General features: G+C 46.3%; 1 protein-coding gene across 2 annotated transcripts; it reads right to left on the reverse strand.

Moving 5' to 3' along the window:
* Window positions 1-780: 780 nt before the first annotated feature.
* On the reverse strand, window positions 781-14,060 carry LOC132572218 (uncharacterized). Of its 2 annotated transcripts, none has more exons than XM_060239064.1 (8): window positions 13,965-14,060; window positions 10,437-10,488; window positions 6,835-6,997; window positions 6,594-6,720; window positions 5,719-5,811; window positions 5,033-5,149; window positions 2,883-3,493; window positions 781-1,609 (listed from the first exon to the last, which is right to left on the reverse strand). In XM_060239064.1, the coding sequence occupies exons 3-8, from the start codon at window positions 6,913-6,915 to the stop codon at window positions 869-871; spliced, it is 1,770 nt and encodes a 589-aa protein (XP_060095047.1). In that variant the 5' UTR covers window positions 6,916-6,997; window positions 10,437-10,488; window positions 13,965-14,060; the 3' UTR covers window positions 781-868. The 2 variants fall into 2 exon arrangements, with proteins under 2 accessions (XP_060095047.1, XP_060095048.1); XM_060239065.1 differs by having other exon boundaries at window positions 5,033-5,146; window positions 13,965-14,048.
* Window positions 14,061-24,831: the final 10,771 nt, after the last annotated feature.

Below are 24,831 nucleotides of genomic sequence, written 5' to 3' on the forward strand. Positions count from 1 at the left end.
TTGGCCACCCCTGGCCTAGGGTATCCCTTTACCAAGCCTGTAAAATTCCAAGGAGTGCCAGAAAATGAATGGACACACAGATCTACATAGACTGTTACATCAATATTGAGGTGCTGTGATAAAAGTGAGTACCAAGGCCAATTTCTGCATTTAGAGACACACAGGCCTGCCGTATCTTTGCTGCCATTGCAGCCCATGGGCCCTGGAGTGTCACACTGATCACCATGTAGCAGTAGCATTTGCTGTTCAGTTCCCAGCCTCACCCACGACAAATACAAATGTCCTCAATGCAAAAAATGTAAAAAGCCCACTGTAATGCTAGAGTCACCCGTCTCTCTCTCCCCTTCCCCTCCATGCAACCTCTTTTTAATTTGTAAAATAGCACTAGCAATAGCGTGCTAATGGAAATCTGCCACCCTCCTCCTCTCCTGGGCAACTACCTAGATCTTGGGTTTCTGTGCATGTTGAATTCAAAGCCCCCTCCCCGCCCCAGAGTTATTAAACAGTCTACAGGCAGGTGTTTCAGACCCTGACCTGGATATCCCAGGCACGCCTGATCTAGTCACATCATGGAAACTAAGCAGGGCTGACTCTGGCATGAGAGACCTCTGAGGAATACCAGCAGTCAGAATAGCAGGGGCAGGCTTTATTCAGCCACCCCTCTGAATAGCCTCCAGGCCCTCAGTAGAGGGCCAGTCACCAGAGATCACCATGACTTCCAGGTAAGCACACCCGCACACATTAAATATATATATATATCTCCCCACACGCAGACAGGTATTTCAGAAAAGGTAAAGTTTTTAATGATGTGAAATGCTACATACAGAAGGCTATGGACAAAAAAAAAATCACACACATCCCCCTGTTTTCAGCACTGCAGGTTTGCAATCATGTAGTTGGCTATGACTTCTCTTACAGCCTCTCCTTCAGCTAAATGCTGCCCAGCGTTCGGGTCAGATTCTACAGCAGCCTCTGTGTGCTCTTCGGCAGGTTTGGCATCACAGCAGCCCGCCGGGGTACGGTCCTGCTCAGATTCTTCCCTCAGTAACTCATGCCCCTTTTCCTCACAGATATTGTGCAGGATGACACAGGCTCTGACCACAGACGTCACGTTCTCCTGAAACACATTGAGGCGTGCAGAGAGGCACCGCCAGCGAGCCTTGAGCCGTTCAAAGGCACACTCGGCCACATTTCGTGCCCGATGCAAGGTAGAGTCAAAGTTCCTCTCGCGCCTGCCCTGGCATTGGCCAAAGGGCTTCATCAGCCACCGCCTCATGGGGTAGGCTCCATCTGCCACTATAAGGGCTGGGACAGACACCCCTTCAAGATGGAGGGTAGGGTTCCCAGGAACATACACCCCGTTGTCCATGGCAGTGCAGAGTGCAGAGTTGCAGAAACCTGAAGCGTCGGGGTTCCTCTCCCCCCACTCCACCTCTGCATCAATAAACCGCCCAATGTGGTCCACAGTTCCCTGCAGTTGGACGGAGGAGTATTTTTTGAGGTTTCCATGTTCGTCGAACCTCTTGCCTGGGGAGCGTGTCAAAAGGGGCATTCTGTCTATGGCACCGATGCAGTGAGGGAACCCCAGCTGACCAAATCCATCCATTATCTGAAAGGACAGCAAGCACATCATTTGAAACAACAATGGCATAGTTTGAAAATTCCCCTCAAAAAAGCTATCCTCTTAGCATTGAACCTTACAGTAAAAGATACTAGAAGAAGAAATTGGATTTATACCCTGCCCTTACTCTGAATCTCAGAGCGGCTTACAATCTCCTTTACCTTCCTCCCCTACAACAGATACCCTGTGAGGTCAATAGGGCTGAGAGAGCTCTCCCAGAAGCTGCCCTTTCAAGGACAACTCTGCAAGAGCTATGGCTAACCCAAGCCCATTCCAGCAGGTGCAAGTGGAGGAGTGGAGAATCAAACCCGCTTCTCCCAGATTAGAGTCTGCACTTAACCACTACACCAACCTGGCTGGTTGGACCACACTACTGATAGAAAGAGGTCATTTTGAATGCCTTGGGAAAAATTAATGTAGGAAGAGATCTGCTCCATGCCAATTCTTAGAGTTTCAGCTAGAGTTTAGAAGTAATAGTAGGTCCAGAATACTGCATCGCTTCATTAAGGATAAACAAGCCCCTGGTTGCTACAGCCAGTCAGCTAGTGGGCACTGCTATTTGCTAAGAGGGATTTTCAAAATCCAAAGGGGGTGCTTACCAGGAAGACCTGGTGGGCTATAGGGCAACAAGGGCCCCTACTTTGGGGGCACGCTGCTTTTGAAGAATGAGGACAAAAATGAAAACACCTGAGAAATGTACTTTTGCCTGATAGAATTCTTAGGCAGAAAAATAAAGCATCGCTCTTGCCTGCAAAACAGCCTTCTTCCCCCTCCTCTCCCCCAGCTCCAATAATCATGCAAATAAGAGGGTAGTGGCATAGGCATAGAGAATGGCCAAGTACCGTTCTATTTTAAGTGTGATGAGTCACAGTTTGTAAACTTTTATCTGTTGCCTTGCAAATATATTCTTGGGACAAGCCAGTTAATGTATTATTACCCTCTGTTAAGAGGAGGAGGAGAAGACCAGATTTATACCCCACCCGTCTCTCTGAATCAGACACTCAGAGCAGCTTACAATCTCCTTTATCTTCTTCCCCCACAACAGACACCCTATGAGGTAGGTGGGGCTGAGAGAGCTCTTGCAGCAGCTGCGCTTTCAAGGACAATTCTTGTGAGAGCTATGTCTGTCCCAAGGCCATTCCAGCAGCTGCAAGTGGTGGAGTGGAGTGGGGAACCAAACCTGGTTCTCCCAGTTAAGAGTCTACACGTTTAACCATTACACCAAAGAGAAAGATCATTGAAAAGGAGGGGCAGGGGTTACCTTAGCAACCTCGGAACCCAGGCTGACAGTCTTGCGATAAAGCTCTACCTCCATGGTGAAACAGACTTCAAGCAACATCTCCCCAACCGTGGAGACTCCCACTCCGAACTTCTCCCCGACCTCCCTGTAGGTCTTTCCACTGGCCAGGTACCACATGGCGATCGCTATGCGCTTCTCCACCGGAATGGGCTCGCGCATGGAAGTCTTGCGCCGCAGCAGCCGTCCTTTCAACGCTGACGCAATCTCAGAAAACGTTTCCTGGGTCATCCGGAAATTGTGCAGCCACTGTTGGTCACTCTGGTGCATGAAATTCTCCCACCAGTTTGTGTTCCTTGGCCGTACCCAGTAACGATGGGGCACAGGCACGCAGGCCAGGGCAAACCAACGCATGCGCGCCCGATGTGAGGACCGATCCCTTTTGCCCAGCAGCCGTCTCTGCCTTAGGCTTGAACTCCGAGTCGCTAAGAGTAGCAGCCTCTGTCTCATACGCATCCAGTGCATGTAAGCAGAACAGATGAGGAGAAATCTGCTGTGACACAGGAGGATGAACTGCAGTAGAGCCTTCTGTAATTGCTCCAGCTTCATCCCATTCTCACCAACCAGTCCTGTAACTGGAATCCAAACAGAGTCTATAGTCTCAAAATGGCTACCGGGGGGGGGGGGGGGGGAAGAGTGCAAATCAAATAATCCCCACCCCACCAGTGACCTCTTTTTAAAAAAATCATCCCTCTCAATCATAAAGCCTACATTTAAAATCCTCAAGGAAGAAAGGAATCAAACCAGATTTGTTTCTGGGGGTTGAGAAGGGAGCTCCTTTTAGTGGTACCGTGGCGCAGAGTGATAAAGCAGCAGTACTGTGGTCTGAACTCTCTGCTCACAACCTGATTCCAGCAGAAGCTGGATTCAGGTAGCCGGCCCAAGGTTGACTCAGCCTTCCATCTTTCCGATGTCAGTAAAATGAGTACCCAGCTTGCTGGGGGGAAAGTGTAAAAGACTTGGGAAGGCAATGGCAAACCACCCCATAAAAAGTCTGCCGTGAAAACGTGAAAGCAACCTCACCCCAGAGTCGGAAACAACTGGTGCTTGCACAGGGGACCTTTCCTTTTTCTTCCACAGTATTACTAGAGTGCATGTGCACAATTTTTTAAAAATGTACAGGAGGTTTTTGACAAAAGTCTCACTGGAAGAGGAGGACCAGTCGTTCAGTGTGATGCTGCTGTACTATTTTAATGTTGGTTTTATGTTTTATGTATTATCGATGTTTTTATCTTGTCTGGTCATTTTTTGACCCTAACCTGTGAGCTGCCCTGAGCCTGCCTTCGGTGGAGAGGACGGGATATAAAATAAATAAATAAATAGTGTGCATGTGTGCAAAATTTTAAAACGGGTGTCAAACATGCAGCCCATGGGCCAGATCAAGTCTCCGGAGGGCTCCTGTCAGGCCCACAAGCAGGTCTGCTTCCTTCTCCCTCTCTCCTGATTCTTTCTGTGTCACAGCTTCCTATGCCAGGATTTCTCAATTGCACAGAAGCTACAGAGCAAAGCCTCTATTTTCCTCATTGGCTGAGGCTCCTCTCTTGGGGAGGAAGTGAAGGAGGGAGGGAGAGTTTGCTTTGACACTGACCACAATATTGCAAGAGTGCTAATACTTTAAGCAGGTTTTGTATTGTGTTTGCCTGTGTCCTTTATAAAGTTTACATCTCTGCCGCCTGGCATTGCACTTTATGACACACATGGCCCGGCCCAGCCCAGCAAGGTCTCATTTATGTCAGGTCCAGCTCTCACAACAAGTCAGTTCAACACCCCTGTTTTAAAAAGTGGGGTTGGTGCTGTGAAACCAGTGGTTATGCCATTGGTGATGCCTGCACCCTCGCTGGATACTCCTGATAATTTCACCGTATGCAGAGGAAATAAACCATCTCTGCAGCAGGAATAATTCAGAGAAATGGCAGACACGTAGAACGACTCTACTCAAGCCAAATCCAATGCTTACGGGTCGACTACCATGAAAAATCAGGAGCAAGCTGAGCAGGTCAAAGTGCCCAAAGCCTGAATTGCATATCTTCCAGCGTAATGCCTCTCCCACAGTGAAAAAACCCTCACAGGGTACGCCTTCTCTGTTTCTCTAAAATGGCCCTAAAGTAACTCACCCTCCATCATCTCTGCCGGAATCTCTGGAAATTGTTCTAGGGAATAATCCATTGTGTCTTCAGAAGAAAGGTCTTCCTCTGAAAATCTCTCTGCCGTCACTGCCAGAGTCGAATCTTCTTTGGGAGAGAAAGAGAGAGAGAGACTCCTTGCTTTAGCAGGAAACAGAATCTAAGAAAGGAGAAGCTATTTCTGCCCAGACTTAAGATTTGAGCCGACAATGCTCGACACTATCAAAAGAAACCCAGATTCATTTTAGGTTTTCAATCCAGGAGGGTTGCAGGGTCTTTCACTATAATGGGAAGCTTTCTGTCAACAGCCTCATCTGCAGGTCACCTCTCCAAGAAACAGAGGCAGAATTTTTTTTTAAAAAAACCCCAGCAATGTTGGCTAGGTCACAACATACAAACTGTCTGAAACTCCATGGTTTTCCTATAGCATTTCCAGCAGCTCCTAGAGGTACGCAAAGTCATAGGTTTTCCTAGAAATGATGTAATCACCATCCTTCTCTTCCCCACCCTCTTCCCTGCCCCCCACATATTGCCAACCCTAGATCCAGACATGAAAGGATGTGACAAAGTTACAGGGAGATCTGCCAGGAATCCCCAGAAGAAAACTGATCAACATACTTTTGGTGGAAAGAATTTAGAATACTTGTCAGAATCCCTCATCAAATCAAACAAAATACCTGCTGAGCTCCTCGTGTCCTCCGACTGTAGGAAAAACATCTCATCCTTTTCCTCCAACCTGGAAATGAGGTCAGGTTTGCGGATCCAGGATTCTTTTTTAAAAAGATAAACTGATTATTTATGTCTTCACAGCCATGTACTTAAACAATCGTTCACTCTCCAGACAACTGAATAAGATATTTGGAGGAACAGGGATAAGGGACAGAGGGGGATCTCTTCCAGAGAAAGGGCCAGGGCTGGCACTAAGGGTTCTGCCGCTAGAGGCAGACCCCCGCACCGCGCCCCCCACCCTCCCAGCTCCTTTTTTTTTTTTGCACTCGCCACAATGACGTCACATCGTGAGGCAGCTTTCTACCTCCACTACACTCTTTGAAGGCCTCCTTGGAAGCCTCCAAAGAGTGTAGTTTTTTAAAGGTGCCCAGATCCATTTGCACGTCGGGCTCCTCTGGTGAACCCGGTGAGCAAACGCCCCACCCTGTTCCGCCTCCCCTTGGTGCGGGGAGGCGAAGCAGGGCTGGATCTGGCCCTGTTTGCACGCCGGACTCCTCTCAGGGAACCCAGCAAGCAAATGCCCGACCCCGCTCCGCCTCCCCGTGCCATGGGAAGGTGAAGCAGGGACGGATTTGGCTCCATTTGCATGCCGGGCTCCTCTCGGGGAGCCCACCATGCAAACGCCAGGCTGCTCTGCTTCCCTGCGGCATGGGGAAGTCGAGCTGGCCCACTGGCGTGTGGGGAGGGGCACCTAGGAGCACCCTGTAGGCCATGCGGCACCCTAGGCAGCCACCTACATGGCCTACTCCCACACGCCTGCCTTGCTTAGGGCACTCACAAGATCACTCTGGACTTTCCTCCCAGTGTCCAACTACTTCCTTACCCAAAAAGGCCACGTTGCCATATGTCTCCAACATCACTTCCCTGTAAAGAGCTCTTTGGCTAGGATCCAGCAGAGCCCACTCTTTTTCTGTGAAGTACACGGCCACCTCCTCAAAGGAGATGAAGCCCTGAAAGAAGAGAAGGAGCATTCACTAACAGTAGACAAGTCCAAATAAAGATTTTTTTACATTTTTTCCCTGCAGTGCTTCAAGCGAGAAAGGGGAGTGGAGTTCACAGCCTACCTTGCACTGACATCTTGCACAGGTTGGAAGGCTCCCTTGATAAATAAAAGGAGACCCAGACCCTTTCTTTCTTATCTCCATGACTGGGTTCTTATGCAGAACAGCAGGTTCCACTCCTCTGCAAATAAGTGGGGATCCGGATCTCCTCGGTGATCACTTTCTGCTGTAAGACAAACGTATCGGGGAAAAGTTCCCACTTGCATTTTTTATATACCACTTCCCCAATAAAGTCATTACAGGCTATCAATCAGATCTTACAACAATTTAGTCTTGTGTCTGGGTTAAAAATCAACCTGGAAAAAACTATTCTGCATCCAATCAATCTGTCAGTTGATACCGAAGCAAGGCTAAGAAATCTAGTCCCTTATTCATGGGTGGATAAGAAGTGGTCATATTTAGGGATAAATATCCCAAAGGAAATTAAGTCTTTAACGAAATCCAATTATGATGAGTTGCTAAAGGAAGTTCAAACATTAAAACGTCTCACTTGCAATCACATTTTCCCTCTTAAACCTCGTTTTCTGATCTGCAAGCAACAGGCTGCTACAAGGCAACTATATAACCACCTTGCAAATATGTCCACAAAAGATACTAATTATCGTATGGCAGTGTTTGTAGTATAGTCAGGAGATTCTCTGGCAACCGTTAAGTTCTAGCTCAAGGGTGGCCAAACTGTAGCTCAGGAGCCACATGTGGCTCTTTCACACATATTGCGTGGCTCTTCAAGAACCCGACACCCCATTGGCCAGCTTGGAGAAGGCATCTATCTCTTCAAATCACTTCTCCAAGCCAAGCCAGCCATTGACTTGGAGAATGGATTTACGGTAGTTAAAGCTGCTTTCTTTCCACCTCTCTTTCCCGCCCCCCTCCCCATCTATTTTTCCTTCCTTCCCGACTTGTGGCTCTCAAACATCTGACATTCATGTCTTGTGGCCCTCAGATATCTGATGTTTGTTTGATGCGGCTCTTATGGTAAGCAAGTTTGGCCACCCCTGTTCTAGCTCGTTTAGCATTATGCACCACAAAGTGGAGAGCTAGACTCGTAGGTGGGTTGAGAGAGTTCTGAAAGAACTGTGAACTGCCCAAGGTCTCCCAGCAGGCTTCATATGGAGGAGGAGTGGGGAATCAAACCAGGTTCTCTCAATTAGAGTCCGCCATTATTAACCACTATGCCACACTGGCCAGTTCGCAAAGCCTTACTGCAACCTAGCCATAGATACCAGCTCATCATGATATTTTTTAAATCACTCAAACTGTTCTTAAATTGTGACCCACCTTGAATGGCCTATAGCCATTCAAGCCGGTTTGGTGTAGTGGTTAAGTGTGCGGACTCATCTCTGGGAGAACCGGGTTTGATTCCCCACTCCTCCACTTGCACCTGCTGGAATGGCCTTGGGTCAGCCATAGCCAGTGGCGTAAAGAGGGGGGGGCGGGGGGGGCGGATCGCCCCAGGTCTGGGGGGTCTGGGGGGCCCCTTGGCAATGCCAAGGGGCCCCTCAGAAGCCGGCTGCACTCGCCGCCTTCCCCGCCCGCGCGCGGGGCCCGGCGGCGGTGGCCTGGGAAGCGGCGGAGAGGCCGGGATATGGCGGGGCGGGACTTGGTCTGAAAAGCCGTGGGAGCCGCCCATTTCTCGGTCGCAACGTCCTCTTGGGGAGTTTGTGCTGGGGGCTTCGGCTGCTGTTTTGCTGAGGGCGGAAGACGATGGCGTTTGCCCGAGGCAGCCCCCTGGCTCTTGGAGTCCTTTTACCCGGAAGCCGCTAAAAAAGCCTTCATTTCCCAAAGTTAACAACTTGCCTTCCTTCTACCGGCCACAGCGGGTGTTTCTCAGAACACAACGGGGCTCCAAGGCCAATCCGCCTGCGCTTCCTACTTCTCCCGAGGGCGGAATCAAGCTGGCGCCCCTTTTCTATCCCTTCTGGGTTCCCAAGAGGGGGCCGTTGTTGCTGCTGCTGCTGCCAGCCGGTAAGTACTGAGTCACGGAGTTGAGGAGGGGACGCCTCGAAGCGGAGCCCCTCTTGGGAACCCAGAAGGGATAGAAAAGGGGCGCCAGCTTGATTCCGCCCTCGGGAGAAGTAGGAAGCGCGGGCGGATTGGCCTTGGAGCCCCGTTGTGTTCTGAGAAACACCCGCTGTGGCCGGTAGAAGGAAGGCAAGTTGTCAACTTTGGGAAATGAAGGCTTTTTTAGCGGCTTCCGGGTAGTGCTAGCTGTTGTCGCTGCTGAGCCTCAGAGGATCCTGCTCTTCCTGTGGTGCTTGGAGTGGGGGGAATGGAGTCGCTAGAGGGTGCCTCTAAAAATGGCATTATTCCTGGCTCAGAAACTCAGGAAGAGGCTATGATAGCACCCACTCCTTCCTAAGGTTTTGACTAAGTTCCCTTTGTCTTAGTTCAAGACCTGCTTCCCCCACCCATCCCTTTCTAGGCGTCTTGTTGCTCTTTTCTTGCCCTACCGAAACCCACTTCTTTCTCATGAAAACAGACGGCCTCTACTGTAGTGCTGACATCCGTCTGTGATTCATTCTGACCACTTTAGTGTTCATGCTTGAGAGGAAATGGATGGAGCCTAATGGCAGGCGCTCATTTAATTAGGATCCCACAGTTAAGGATACATCTGCCCATCAATTTCAAATTTTGACATGTCAATTTCCTTCATTATGTTTCCCCCTGGAATTAACGTCACTTCCTGTTTCCGGCGGCGTGCACACACGTAGGGGGGCCCACATAAATCTTGGGCCCCGGGCCCCCAAAGTTCTAGCTACGCCACTGGCCATAGCTCTGTCAGAGGTTGTCCTTGAAAGGGCAGCTGCTGTGAGAGCCCTCTCAGCCCCACCCACCTCACAGGGTATCTGTTGTGGGGGAGGAAGGTAAAAGAGATTGTGAGCCACTCTGAGACTCTTCGGAGTGGAGGGCGGGATATAAATCCAATTTCTTCTTCTATAGAGCGAGGAAAGGTGGGATACAAATTCAGCAGGTTCATTCTGTTGTTTTTGATAATTAACAAAAAGCCTATTCACTCAGTATTTCTCTCCAATGGGGACCCAAGGCAGCTTACATCATTCTCCTGTCCAGCGTTCTATCTTTCCAACAACCCTGCGAGGGAGGTTAGGCTGAGAGATTGTGACTGGGCCAAAGTCACCCAGCAAGCTTCCAGAGCACAAGTCGGAATTTGAACCTGGGTCTCCCAGATGCTAATCTGACACACAACCACTACGCCACACTGACTATGATGGATATTTGTGTATTTTAGAACAACTGATGTTTGCACGGCATGCTCTGGAACGGCAAACAAGCTGTTGCATCTCAATTGATTTTTTTAAAATTTTGAAATGAAACAAAATGGTAGAAATCAGAAATGTAAAATTTCCAAAAGTTCTGAAGCAATGGGGAACCCCAGGTAATTCTGGGGAAACTGAAATATCTCCTATGCTGTCTTATCAAACTTAAATCCATTTTGCTGCCTTGGCACATTGAATTCATTCCAAAAAGGGAAAAATTCATAGCAATTTTTTCAGCGCTTCTCAAAATTTCCCATTGAGAAAAAAATTGGAAAAGGTCTTCAGGTTTTTTCACGCTATATTGAGCAACTAAAACATGTAAAACCTTACCTGAGCTGTACGGTTAAATCCGAATTTCCTGTATACATGGGAAGGAGTTGGCCTGTGACAACAGAGGCGATTTAAGTTATCTTATTTGCTAGTTTCAAGATTCAGGAATCTTATTCCCTCTGTTTGGGGTCAAAGCTAACTACTGACTAGAGATGGTCTTGATACTGTACTTACCTAAAACATAACTGACTGAACATTTGTTTACAGAGGACTCAGCAGATGAGGTTTTGCCTTCATAATTAACTCAGGAAGGAAACTAGGCTGCTCCTGTTAAGGTGTTAACAGGAGCAGCACTGGTCCCTTTTACATTACCGTTCTAAGTCTGCTGTTGGCCTGATTCTGAGTAAAGCAATACAGGAATAGAGGTTTCATACAGTGAGTTTCATTCTGTTAATGAGCCATCTCTGAAGCACCCTGACCATTTCAAACAGCACAGCTCCCCACCCTCCCCTTCAATGAAAGTGGGATTTTTGGATGCTCTCTCAGAGCTGGGAGCAGGGCAGACTGGAGTCCTGGAAAACAAGTAGACAGTTCCTGAGAAGTGCAGGGAAAGTGTCAGGGGGTTGGCCCAGGGCATTCTGTGGGCAGGGCAGCTGGGAATCAACATGCCTAGGTCAAGGCTTCCGTTGGATTCTTACTGGCCCAAGTTAGCACAGGTTGCGAGAGACTGCTGTGAATCTGACGTGGCTTACCACAGAGTGAGCAAGAGTGGTTGCAAGGTCAGGGCACCTATGCAGTCCCCTTGTATTCTGGGAAAGTTTGGAAGATGGTTCCCGGAGGAGGTCCAGGGCAACCTTAGGTTGGAACCAGTTTGCCTTTGTCATTTCCCCTGACCTTCCTCTACAGACAATACCACTGACATGGCCTATCAAATCCAAAAGCAGTGCAGTCTTTCTCGTAATTGTTTTTCTTTTCATTCTAAATTCAGTGCTACAGAACTAGAGCAAATTGCATCTCTATGAAGTGCTAATTTGGTCTAGCCCTATAACGCTCAACTTAGAAAACTGAAAACACAGCAAGAAAGACAGTAGAGTGGAAAAGGGCAGGAGGGAAGCAGCAAAGTCAGAAGTACTGCAGACATTTTAAACAGCACACAAAAGCACAAAGATGAGGTGAAAATGGAAGAAAGCACTTGCAATCAAAACTGGCTCAGCCTTGCTTTGCCATCAGGACACAAGCTCCTTTGTATGAAATGGTAAATAAAACCATTAGCAGCTGAATGCTATAACGATTGTCTGAAATGACAAAAAATCTATTAGCAGCTAGCTACTACAACAGATTACAAAGGCTGTTTGAAAGGGGCCTTTGTCTCAAGAGTACCTTTCAGTCTTCTGGTCACAAATGCTGGTCATGGTTTCAGGATTTCAGCAAGTCAGGATTGATTGCTTTTAAGATAAGTTTTCTTGCAGATTTACATTTTAACTCATTTAGTTAACCATAGACTTTTCTTCAGGAGACTTCTGACCCACACTGATTCTTCCCCTGGACTTTCAGATTGTGTAGTCTGGATCTGAGAGCAATATGGGTGTGTGGGGGGGGCTGCCTTTTTGCCATCCCTTTTTCTATGCTGGGTGGTCTGAGGCCCCACACGGTTATAGGGGTGCTGGCTAGCTGTATGGAGTAGGATAGACCTTCTGCATGCCAAACAGGAACATGCCCACACTGCCAAGCACTGCCAATCATGAACCAAAAAGGAAGAAAATTGTCATGGATGTACACAGACCAAGGAGTCAATCATAAAAACATTTTCATAGAATCATAGAGTTGGAAGGGGTCCAACCATACAGTCCAACCACCGGCTCAATGCAGGATCATCCCTGACAAGTGTTTGTCTGGCTGCTGCTTAAAATGTTTTTAAATCCATTATTGAGTCCTCTCCTCCGCTGCCAACAGGAACAGCTCCTTGCCCTCCTCCTCTAAGTGACAGCCCTTCATATACTTATGTCCTCCCTCAACCTCCTCTTCTCCAGACTGAACACTTCCAAGTCCCTCAGCCTTTTCTGCTAGGGCTTGATCACCATGTCCCTGGTCATCTTCATCGCTCTCCTCTGCACCTGCTCCATTCTCTCCACATCCTTCCTGAAGTGAGGCCTTTGGTAGACGTAAGCCACATTTAGGGAGGGAGCGAGGGGCTCTGGCTCAGTGGCAGAGCATCTGTTTGGCATGCAGAAGGTCCCAGATTCAATCCCTGCATCTTCATTTAAACAATCTGGCAGTATGTGCCATGAAAGCCACTTGCCAGTCTGAATAGACGCATGGTCTGATTCAGTATAAGGCAGTGTCACGCTTCCATGTGAATAAACTATTATTTATTTCTGAGTTTAGCTCAACCCTCTATCACTCCAAAGACTCAGCCCTCTAAAATGTAAATTATTGGCTGTGTTTTAGGTTACCAGTTTTACTAAGTTACAATAAACTTATATTACTCCTTGAGTTCTTTGTATTTATCCACTTATATTGAAATCATGCAAGTCTTCGCTATCCAGGTCAGCGTACCACATCCTTACAGTCTCATATATATACTCACATGCGCCTCTACATTTTCACACAAACAAACCACAGTATCCCCAATGTTTAAGGCTGATAAAGTCAGGAGTTGTCCACAGGTAAACTGATAGGCACATTTTTTTTTCACATAAGTAGTTTTTGGAAAAGTGGGTTGCAATGTTTGATTAACAGCTGAAACCAGACAGAATGTAAGAAGGGCATGGCGGGGGCCTGCCACCCCTCTCCTTTTATGGCTAAGGCTGCCTCCACACCCAAAAGACCAAGAGTCCTGTAGCACCCAAAATCTGAAGTAACAGATCTGAAGAAGGGAAGCAGTGAGTTAGGAAAGCTCCTACCCTGCCACAAGTTTTGTTAGTCTTTCAGGTGCTACTGGACTCTTGCTCTTTTCAGCTGCTGCAGACTAACATGGCAACCCATCTTCATCTACCCACACCCAAAAAACGCTCAGACACCTCAAAGTCGTGCAGGTTTTCAAGGTCTCCCCGTACGCTTCGTCTTCAAAAACAAAAGAGGGGGTCGTTAAAACACGCTCCTAGCGGCTGTTTTCTTAGCCTTTGGGGAACAATCGACCGATATCAACGGGCACAGGGCATTGCTACAAATTAGGGAGCAGCCACGCACGCTGGGAAGTAGCGGCAAAAGATGGAAACCAGGCTAGAGAAAACAGTTAACAAAAAGGTGTCTCTGCAGCACAGAAGCAAAGGGGAAAGGCAGCAATTCCAAGATTTATATTACAATCATAGGGCCAGAAACCCACTGGTTTCAATGGGCTTCCATTGCAGCTAACGGTACTGGTTTGCACTGCCAGCACTGCAAACGTGTTAAGAGTGCCCAGGTTCTGTTTCCTCTATCAGCAAAGCTCCTGAAGTCTGATGTTCCCCAAAAGAAGAGAGACAATGCAGACTTGGCCTACACGCCCCCCCCCCCGGAAAAAAAAACCCATGTAGGAACCCCACCCGAAGAAAAGGGAAGGGCAAAGCCAAATATTGGCGCCAATTTGGAAGGAAGGGGAAGACTTACCTGCGGCAGGTCGCGCAAGACAGCGCGGAAGGCAACGCGGGAGCCAGAAAAGCGGCGACTAAGCGGACTAACTCGCGCGTTAAACTCCGAGAAAAGAGGAAGCAACGCGCCTCTCTCCGCTCATCCATACAGAGAGTAGACACGTGATTGGAGGCGGGCCTGAAGGGGCTCGAGCATTGGGCAAAAATGGATATTAAGGGTGGAGCATCTCAGGAGTAGTCGAGCAATGTTATTCTCTGGTTTGTCTCCCCCCTCCCTCCCCATAGTGGGACTATTAAGCCCTCCCCTCTGAGATGCCCGCGTTTTTTTGACCTGTGCATCTAGTTACCGTTCATGGTGCCTGCAGGATATCACGGAGCTCTAAAAGGAGAGATGGTGCAAGCACGGAGTTGTTGTTCAGTCTCACAGTCTAGTCCAGGGGTGGCCAAACTTGCTTAATGTAAGAGCCACACAGAACACACATCAGATGTTTGAGAGCTGCAATACATGAATGTCAGATGTTTGAGAGCCTCAAGACAAAAACAGAAGGAGGGAAGCAAATAAATCGGGGAAGTATGAGGGAGAGAGGTGGAAAGAAAGCAACTTTAAATGCATTTTTCAAGCCACCAACTGGCTTGGCGAAATGATTTAAGCCTTCTCCAAGCTGGCCAACAGGATAATGAGGGCTTCAAGAGCAACAAAACTTGTGTGAAAGAGCCACACGTGGCTCCTGAGCCACAGTTTGGCCACCCCTGGTCTAGTCAGACAAGCAAGGAGAGGTTCCCCTTTTTGCTGCCTCCCTCCCCCTCTTCCTGTGGTTTGAATAAGGATTTAAACCAGATAATGGTACAGCAATTGGTACCTGCAGAACCAATAGAACCCCAGGATTTTACAGGGATATTGGTTTCTTATCTCACTACATATGCCAACCTCCATCAGCCCTTACATCTGAATGGACTCTTTGTTGGACTCTAGTTTATCTTGCATCTTGGAAGTGTTGACCCGACTCCCCTTTAAAACAAAGATTTTTTGATAAACTTTTGGTTGGAGAGCACAGGAGCCTATTACCACACACTGGACAAAGTTTGAGTCCACTGGCACCTGATGAAGTGGGCATGCACACAAAAGCTTATGCCCAGATTAAACTTTGTTGGTTTTAAAGGTGCCGCTGGACTTGAACTGTTCTATTGCTTCAGTCCAACACAGCTGCCCACCTGAACCTAAAAGATATAATCCCAAACATCATTACAAATAAATGAAAATACAGAACCAGACAAAATATAATCCCAAACATCATTAAAAATAAATGAAAATACAGAACCAGGCAAAATTATATATCAACTAATATATCCATATTAAAAATGGCATTACCAGATCAAAATGAATAGGATGTCTGTACAGGCATCAAGCACTACTCAGAACCAACTGGACAAATTCTGATCAGAAGCAGAGAAAACTGACTAAATATTAATGGAAACCTCACTACTTTAGAGGGATTTACAAACATCTTTTTGTTAACAGCGAGATCTGCCTCCTACAGAAGGAGCAGTTTATACCCAGATAGAGGTAAACACCCTTCATGTTTAATATCACTCTAGATATCAGATACAGGACACTGCTTGTCCTAGAGGTGAACCTCCAAAAGGTACGCCAGTCAGGAAATCAACCAGCGTGGGAAAATATTTGGAAGTGATTCAAAAAGGTTGATTTACACAAACATTCTTCTCCCATCCAAAAGGTAATACATGATTTACAACACAATTACATTTGTCACTGCACTGTAAGCAGAGACAGGAGTGAAAAGGAGAGATACCTTCTTAGTGGGTGATTGGAAGCCAGTAGAGGCCATTGGAGAGCCAGAAAAAAGGGCTCTTGTTTGGAGTATTTTTATTTTCTGCCTCATCTTGACAGTGAGTGAAACTGGACCATGGAGGAGACTAGTAACAATAGAACCTCACCTCCCCATGAAAAATACTGTGTAACCACTACTTATACAAAATGTATTAATGCATATAGTTCCACAAATTGCAATATATGAAAGTACATAATTTTAAATTCCAATATACAAAGTACATTTTCCATCTGCAGCCACAAACATACCCATCTAGCATGAACACTCGTGTAGAATCATCAATAACAAATCATAAATTCAGATAGGAAACATAACAGACAGCCATAAAAGTGTAAATCTGCATCCCAACGGATTGCTGGTCCTTTTCTGTATCTGTTTCAGAATGAATCCATCCTCCAGGGGATATTAAGTTAAACATGTCCAATTATAGTCCATCAATATGTGTATATAAATTTTCCTTCGTTTGCTTCCTGTATGCCTTTGAATCAGGAGGCATCCTCCACGATATGCGGAAAACAATTAAATCATTAGAAAATTGCTCTGTAAAATTCACACATACTAGTGGAATGCCACAGCCAATACTTCATCCTAACCAGCAATAGATGGGTTCTCATCTTGCCAGCAGCAAAAGTATTGGGGATTTTGAATTCCTAGCAGAATAGAGAAGTGTGGGTGGGAAAACTCAGCAAAAATACATGACTTGAGGCATAATTAAAAGGGGGGGGGGACATCATTAAAGTAAGTTCATATTCATTGAAGCAGAAGCAGGAAAAAATAATCAAAAATATAAGAAGAGGCTGGCCCATCTAGTGTCCTGTGAATGCAAGTTCGTTTACCTGGACATGCCTTGACACACCCTGGCATGGCACAGAAACCTCCTATCTCTTCCAAGGCCATGAAGAGTCAGAGATAAATAGAGACTCAGGAAGAGAGGAGATATAAGAGTATAAAAGAACTCTCAGGTTACTTTTAGACAATGAGAGGCCCAACCATTCAGCAAGGTGAGAACATACACATTCTGATTCCAACATGAAGGGAAACACCACACTCCCAAGTATTCAAAGCCCACACAATCGCCTTCAGTCCTTCACAAAGTAGCCCCAGTGCTGCCATTTTGAGAGAGGCTGAAATAGGTCTATCTGGACACCCAAAAGAAAGGAAAAGTGTGTCTCCAGGGAAGGAGTCTCCTGAGAATGTGTAAGAAGGGGCTGCTGCGCCGCTGTAAAAAAAAGCTCACTTCCTTTTCGTCATTGTTCAGAGCCATGCAGACCCTTTTTGAGCTTCTCACCGGGAGCAAGATAATGCCTCTGAGGGTGACTTTGAACCATGTAGCCGTTACCCAATTTCCACACAGCACAGAACCCTTCCTCAGGACTAATGGCAATTCATCCCTTCCTCTTCAGACTTTCTGGCAAACCGGCCCCCCCACATCTCACAGTAACTTCCCAGAAATGTTGACCCTCACGTCCCAGCACCATGCTAATTTCATCAGTCTATCAGGATTGTCTCAGGAGCCGTATTCATCTTCTAGGACCTTGAGCTCAACTGCCAGAGTTGCCACCTCAGCTTCCTTTTGAAGCACATCTTTTTCTGCCTCTAGTCTGGCAGCCTCAATCCTCAGCTTTCCTTCCTTCTCAACAAACTCTATCCTCTTGGCCGCTGCAGCAGCTTTGGCTTTAGCAATAGCCGCTCCGAAGGTGAAAGAAGTCCTGGAAGAACAGCTGGTACAGGAAGCAGAATGGTGAGATTGTGGTGGGATGACCCCTTATGGGACAAAAAGGCTGCGGAAAGATTGTGAGCCTTGTCTCTACATCTTCTGCACTGATCCTCAGACAGACTGAGGTCAGGATGGGCTGTATAAGTTGGGACATTCCTTTACTTCTAGCCTTTCCACTAACTCCTTCACAGGGTATTCTTCCACTGGCCTGGGGACAGGCAAATTTCACCCTTGAAGTCTTGGTTTTAAAAAAATCACCACATTTTTATTCCTTATTTTTTCTGCTGTATGTAAAAAAAGCACTGGAGTCTAGAGTCAGCACAAGCTGGAGCCAATGTAAACAAACCTTTGTATTTGGATGTCACAAAATGTGCAGAGACAGGACATGGTAGGCATGAGGGGAAAGCACTCTGCACGCTCAGATGTATAGTTTTTCCCTATAGCTCAAAACCTGATGGACTTCAGAGGTGTCCTCTGTTGAGGTCTTGGCACAAAGTAAGGAAGGTAAGGGAATTTGTGAGAAGAACTTTTGGGAGAAAATTATGCTTTTACAAACAAGTGCTGGGAAAACCAAGAGTGGATTGTGTGAGCAGGTAACGGCTGGTGTGCTTGTGGAGGAGGCAATGGGGGCGGGGGGGGGGGAATCCCTGCTTAATTGTCAAAGAGGGAGATGCAAGGGTTGATGCTTGTTGATATGGAGAGGAAGGGCTGTATTTTGCTTAGTGGTGAGCGAAAGCACTCTGCACATGATCAGAGACACACATAAGAGAAGCCATGTTGGATCAGGCCAACGGCCCATCCAGTCCAACACTCTGTGTCACACAGTGGCAAAAAATTTTATATATACACACACACTGTGGCTAATAGCCACTGATGGACCTGTGCTCCATATTTTTATCTAAACCCCTCTTGAAGGTGGCTATACTTGTGGCTGCCACCACCTCCTGTGGCAGTGAATTCCACATGTTAATCACCCTTTGGGTGAAGAAGTACTTCCTTTTATCCGTTTTAACCTGTCTGCTCAGCAATTTCATTGAATGCCCACAAGTTCTTGTATTATGAGAAAGGGAGAAAAGTACTTCTTTCTCTACTTTCTCCATCCCATGCATTATCTTGTAAACCTCTATCATGTCACCCCGCAGTCGACGTTTCTCCAAGCTAAGGAGTCCAAAGCGTTTCAACCTTTCTTCATAGGGAAAGTGCTCCAGCCCTTTAATCATTCTAGTTGCCCTTCTCTGGACTTTCTCCAATGCTATAATATCCTTTTTGAGGTGCGGCGACCAGAACTGCACACAGTACTCCAAATGAGACCGCACCATCGATTTATACAGGGGCATTATGATACTGGCTAATTTGTTTTCAATTCCCTTCCTAATAATTCCCAGCATGGCGTTGCCCTTTTTTATTGCAAACGCACACTGTCTTGACATTTTCAGTGAGTTATCTACCATGACCCCAAGATCTCTCTCTTGGTCAGTCTCTGCCAGTTCACACCCATCAACTTGTATTTGTAGCTGGGATTCTTGGCCCCAATGTGCATTACTTTGCACTTGGCCACATTGAACCGCATCTGCCACGTTGACGCCCACTCACCCAGCCTCAACAGATCCCTTTGGAGTTCCTCACAATCCTCTCTGGTTCTCACCACCCTGAACAATTTAGTGTCATCCGCAAACTTGGCCACTTCACTGCTCACTCCCAACTCCAAATCATTTATGAAGTAGCAGCTTGGAAGCAAGTGAATTACAACCTTGCTGCATCCATCTTAGTTCTGCAAGTGGTCTGATCTCCCCTTTCCTTTCAAACAAGACTGCCATATTGAATGTAATTGGCGGCCAGGAAGTTGAAGATACACATTTGCACTGCAGCTGGGCTCATTGAGACTGGGGGGTTGACTGAGTGGACCCCGCAGCTCCCTTTGGTTAGCCTGCAGCGTCAGAGACCTCAGCGAAGTAGGGATGGGGTTTCTCTCCATGGACCTTTTCCTCCCCATGGATTCAGCTGATCATCCGGCTAGGGCTGATCATCTGGCTAGGTCCAGTGTGCTTCCACTGGGCTGCCAAGAATAGCTCCCACCACACTCTCCTCCTCCCCAGCTGTGTCATAAGAACATAAGAGAAGCCATGTTGGATCAGGCCAATGGCCCATCCAGTCCAACACTGTGTCACACAGTGGCCAAAATCCCCAGGTGCCATCAGGAGGTTCATCAGTGAGGCCAGGACACTAGAAGCCCTCACACTGTTGCCCCTTCTAAGCACCAAGAATACAGAGCATCACTTGCCCCAGACAGAGTTCCAACAATACGCTGTGGCTAATAGCCACTGATGGACCTCTGCTCCATATGTTTATCCAATTCCTTCTTGAAGCTGGCTATGCTTGTAGCCACCACCACCTCCTGTGGCAGTGAATTCGTGACGTCCCAGCCAGCCCTTTAACAACAACTATGAGAGCTATGACTGACCCAAGGCCATTCCAGCAGCTGCAAGTAGAGGAGTGGGGAATCAAACCCAGTTCTCCCAGATAAGAGTCCACACACTTAACCACTACACCACACTGGCTCTGAAGTACTGAAGTGATTTGATTCAGGAAACAGAGAGTCACACCTCATTTAGGATACCAGGCCTCTTTCTGCTCAAATCCTCCCTCTTTTCCTCCTCCTTCTGTAATTTTCTGTATACATGAGGTAAATGAGTTTATTCCTCCCCCTTGTATCTGAAGAAGTGAGACTCCTAACTCACAAAAGCTCATACTGGAATAAATGGAGTCATCCTTTAAGGTTCCAGTGGACTTGTTTTGCTTCACCCACTCATGCCCTCTTTCTGGGCTATCTGATGTTGTGTCCTAGGCCACAGGGTCTGGTCCAGCATGGCAGTTCTCATTATTTTTAACTGACCAATTGACAGTTCCCAAGGGACTTGGAATGAACAACTGAACTCCAAGAAAATACAAGAAGACACCTCTTCTGACAAGCTCTCCCATCTGTCTCTAAAATTTACCTCTCTGTGACTGAATCTGAGATGCCAGGATACCTGGGGACAGAAAAGGAATGGAAAGAAAGAGCGTGGAGAAGGGCAAAGGAAACTTTAGAGTCATTGTCCCTCAGCACAACTATGATGTACTCAAGACAAAGATGTTCATTATGGACAACTTTTCGTGCCAAAGGACAACTTTTATCCATCTTGGCCACTCTCCAAGGCCAAGATGGAAGATCTTGGGTAGATCACCAGTTCAAACTACTGATCTACCCAAAGTGGCCTCCTTCCTCCCTGGCCAGCTCCAAGCCCTCCTTAAATCCTGGGCAGAGATGGAAAGAAGACACACAAATCCTGGTTGGCCATCCCAGCAAGCAGTTGCCCAAGTGGGAAACCAGACATGCCCCTAAGAGCGGGATCATGAAGGTGTTCCCCCAGATGGAAGATGTGCTGAACATGCCCATTTTATAAGAGGGGAACACCTTCCCTATCTACTTAAATCACAAAAAGGATGCTAACTGGAAACGTACTTCAGTGATGTCTGGGGAAAGGGGAGGGAATGCTTTTTTGTGAAATCTAAATAGATGTGATGATTTAAGGTATTCACATAACCATGCCAATGACACCAGATAATAACGGTGACACTTGGAAAATACAGGTCAGGGATGGACAGACAGTGCCTCAGCAACTGTTCAGTCATCCCTTTTCTCTCCTTTTCCTTTTTTAAAACAGCACTCCCCAAGAGGTACCTGTGCAGCATGAACTCCTGGCTCAGAAGGGCCTTTTTCGTAAAGATTCAAAATGAAAACCCTCCCACCCCCATCCTGCATAAAGATTACATATGCACCAGGCACACCCTGCTTGTAGGAAGCTGAAAGGCTTTCCCAGCCTTCCGTATTGCAACCTGGTTGCTAGGATGAAAGGGAACCAAGCCATTGGGTTGTAAGGAAAGCCTGAGTTCCTTATCTAGATCAAATAAAGGATTAAAGGAATTTATGCCTCAAGCTGTCTGGAGTTTTGATAAATGCCTCCTGTACAAGTGCAAAAGCAGAACTTCCATTTTTGCATACAGCAGCCCAAATTGTGATGAAAGAGGATTATGAAAGGCTAAAGTTTATGTTTTACTTGCATGTATTCAGCAGCATCACTAGCAGGGACGTAGCCAGGATTTCATGTTTGGTGGGACCCACAACAGGATTTGTTGTTTGGGTGGGGGGGGCAGGGGGTGGCCCTGGGCTCTTGGCACCGTAAGCTTCCTTGAGTTCCACAAGCTAAATTCCACCCCACCCCCTCCTTGCTCTGCACACTGTTTGGAAAGGGGAGATAAAAAAGTGAAAAGTCCAGCAGCAATATTACGACTTGTTCAGAGTGGCGGTGAGCAAAGGGGACTGATTGGGGGCCCCCCAATGGAGGGGCCATACAGTCGGAAAGGGGGGGTTGAAAGGATGGGTCTTGGGCCCCCTGTAGCTATGGGCCTGATCACTAGTCAGATTCTCCAATACCTTTGAATTGTTTCAGATCAGCCTCCAGGAAATTGTTTATATCCCAGATGTGCTTGGTCTTCCACGGCAGCTCTGGATTAAGAATGGTTGAATTCCCGATCTCTTCTTGCTTCTCGCACCTGGTCGAGGGAAAGTACTTTTAACTTCTCAAGGATCCAATCCACAATTCCTTAGTGGAGCAAATGAACCGGTTGGAAATGACAGAAAGCCTAGAGACAGTGGGAGGGGGGGTGCTTTCGGAAGGAGAGTCCAACCGCCATTCTCCTCAGACATCAGACCCCCCCAATGAGAGGCATCAAACAAGACGACGTCTGCATTGCTGATAAGGATAGTATTTACTATGGCATTCCCGCTACTATGCGTGCTAATTAGAGAAAGCTAGAAATTCATTTGGCACTACTGGACCTGGAAAACTGTACAATACTCATAAGAATGGTCCCTAGAAGAAGGATTTGAGATCTGAAACGGCTTGCAAAGCGGACCGGTTCTCCGTTGGACCACCTATTTTTAAATACTGGACTGAATGTAATATAGTGGCTTTTAGTCACATAAAGGCAGTAGGAGCATTGAGTAACTTATGAGGTTTTAACTTGGTGATATGTACTGGTAATATTTGTTTTGTATTTTGATACTTATTATTCACAACAAGTTAAAATTGCATTTTACACTGAGAGTTCTTTCTTTTTGCTGTGACTGCTCTGAGAAAGTTCAGATAGGTGCAACCTTGTCTGTCCACTCATGTCTGGGCAATAGGAACCAATATTTTGGGGGCCCACAGACTAGGGAGGCCTTGGGGAAGTCCCCTGGCACCCACATCCCTGCCATGGAAGGAGTTCTTGAGCCAGATAAAGTCGTTGCGTTTTGTTTTCCTCTGTAGAACAAAAATAGCCACTGAAACTTTGCTATGTCTTAGTGACGCTTGATGAAGCACCAACCATTTGGCTTTGGGGGGCAGGGGAAGAACTTCTTTGAAAGTTAGATAACTTCTAAGGTGGAACCAGAGCTCACCAAGGACAAACAGAATGCCCTGAAATCAAACAAATGGGTGCAAACGTTGCACTCCTCAAGTGCTTTTTGTGTGTGTGTTATTTGGGTCCAGAGGATTCAGCTTATCCCCCTTGCTCAGTCACCAAACCATGCTGCTGTACCCCTCTGAATTGTTTATGGTGCTGGAGGCCAATGCAGTCATTGCCTGTGTGTTTCGTATGTGGAAGGGAGTGCTTCTTAATTGTAGACTCAAGTCTACAGCCACTGGGACTACTGAGATCATTACACTGAGATTGGGTTCCATTGACAAGCTGTGTAATGATGAAGACTTGAGTTGAAACATCTGCTTATCAAGAAAAGACATCAGGCTGGATATAAGTGGCTGAATGGCTGGTCTTTTTTGCTCCTACTAGAATTTCTGTTGTGCCCACAGAGAATAATAGACAGCATCTACTAAGGTTGGATATGTGTTTCATTGGTAGTCCTTTTGCTTCTATCAGAAACTTTGTTGTACGTATGCATTGAGAGCAACAGACAGCAATTCTGTTTAATTAGAGACTTTATTCTTGCACACAGATAATTGGATATGGAACTTTATCATATATTACCCTATGGTTGTTACTCTTCATAATCTGTAATATCTGTTGTGAATATATACTTTACATGTTTTGATCATTTGACCATCAATTATATTTTGGAATTATTCAACAAAAAAAATTAAGAGTATTTTTGAATTATTTTTGGTTTATTGATATTGTTTATGCTTTGAAGGTCTATCCTAACGGTTCTTTTGTTGCCTATCCAGACTCTTCCCAGCATCATGAAGGGAAAAGGGTGGGCCATGTCTGTGAGGCAGAATTTGCCATTTTAGTACCTATTGTTACTCTGTAATTTTAGATTTTATATATTTTAATTTTTTTGTTACTGTTAATTATTTTTATGATGTAACCTGCCCTGAGCCTGTTCTATAGGAAGGAAGGGCTAAAAAGCTGATAAAATAAAATAAATCTACTTACCTCTTCAAGACGCTTTCGACATCCTGGAAGGAAGAGAGAAAGAAGGGGAAGTTCAGTGCCTGCAGAAAGCACTAGCATAGGTCAGAGAAATGAAAAGTAAATATGCATTCCCTCCTCTATCTAAATGAAATTTTAAATGGTAATTTAAAAATGAATGATAATTTCAAAGATTTTTGCCAGAGCCCTTGCAGAAATGATAAAATAATCTTGCTAAATACCAAATCTGAGAAATTCAGTGGTTATGGGTTGAGAATACAATTATGTGAACAACACAAGACAATACTCCGGAAGAGACGAACCAGAAGTGACAGTGTCCAGAGGTCTGACGGGTGGACAATGACACCATTTTAAAGAGATTTTAAAATGCCCCAGAGCAGTGGGCTGAGACTTTCTGCTCCTCCACCTCTCCACGTGGCTTTCCAGAACTTAAAAAGATGTGCATGGGGGGAACACGACTGCCTCACTGGAGGCATTTTAAAATCGCCTTAAAATGGCAGCAGCATCCAAAAGTCAGATGTGTGGTCTAGTCTGAATATGGGATCTGGTTCTCACCAGTCTGTGCTGTTCTTCCTGGTGGTTTCAGTCTAATATTCCTGATGCATTAGTTATTGACTATCCCATTTTGTTGATTATACTGACTCACCATGTGATTATACTGACTTCAGTCCATGTGAGAAAGGTGGACTATAGAAAACATAAATACACAAATAATAAAGAACAAAATTAAAACTGTCTTCCCAAAATTTATATTATTGTCCTCTGCATGAACTCGCAGTCCCCTGCTGATACCATTATTGAAAATACACATATCAGGTGTGTTTTTTTGGGGTGTGTGCATGGAG

This window comes from Heteronotia binoei, chromosome 5, assembly GCF_032191835.1.
Source record: "Heteronotia binoei isolate CCM8104 ecotype False Entrance Well chromosome 5, APGP_CSIRO_Hbin_v1, whole genome shotgun sequence".
NCBI classification, from domain to species: domain Eukaryota; kingdom Metazoa; phylum Chordata; class Lepidosauria; order Squamata; family Gekkonidae; genus Heteronotia; species Heteronotia binoei.

What these genes read in the sequence shown, in the direction of transcription:
- LOC132572218 (XM_060239064.1), bottom strand. Translation starts at nt 6,915, where the DNA reads ATGGAGATAAGAAAGAAAGGGTCTGGGTCTCCTTTTATTTATCAAGGG. An exon ending in TCCGGCAGAGATGATGGAGG is followed by an intron (nt 3,494 to 5,032) that starts GTGAGTTACTTT and finishes TTTGGATTCCAG; the next exon opens with TTACAGGACTGGTTGGTGAG. An exon ending in TGGGTTCCGAGGTTGCTAAG is followed by an intron (nt 1,610 to 2,882) that starts GTAACCCCTGCC and finishes CTGTCCTTTCAG; the next exon opens with ATAATGGATGGATTTGGTCA.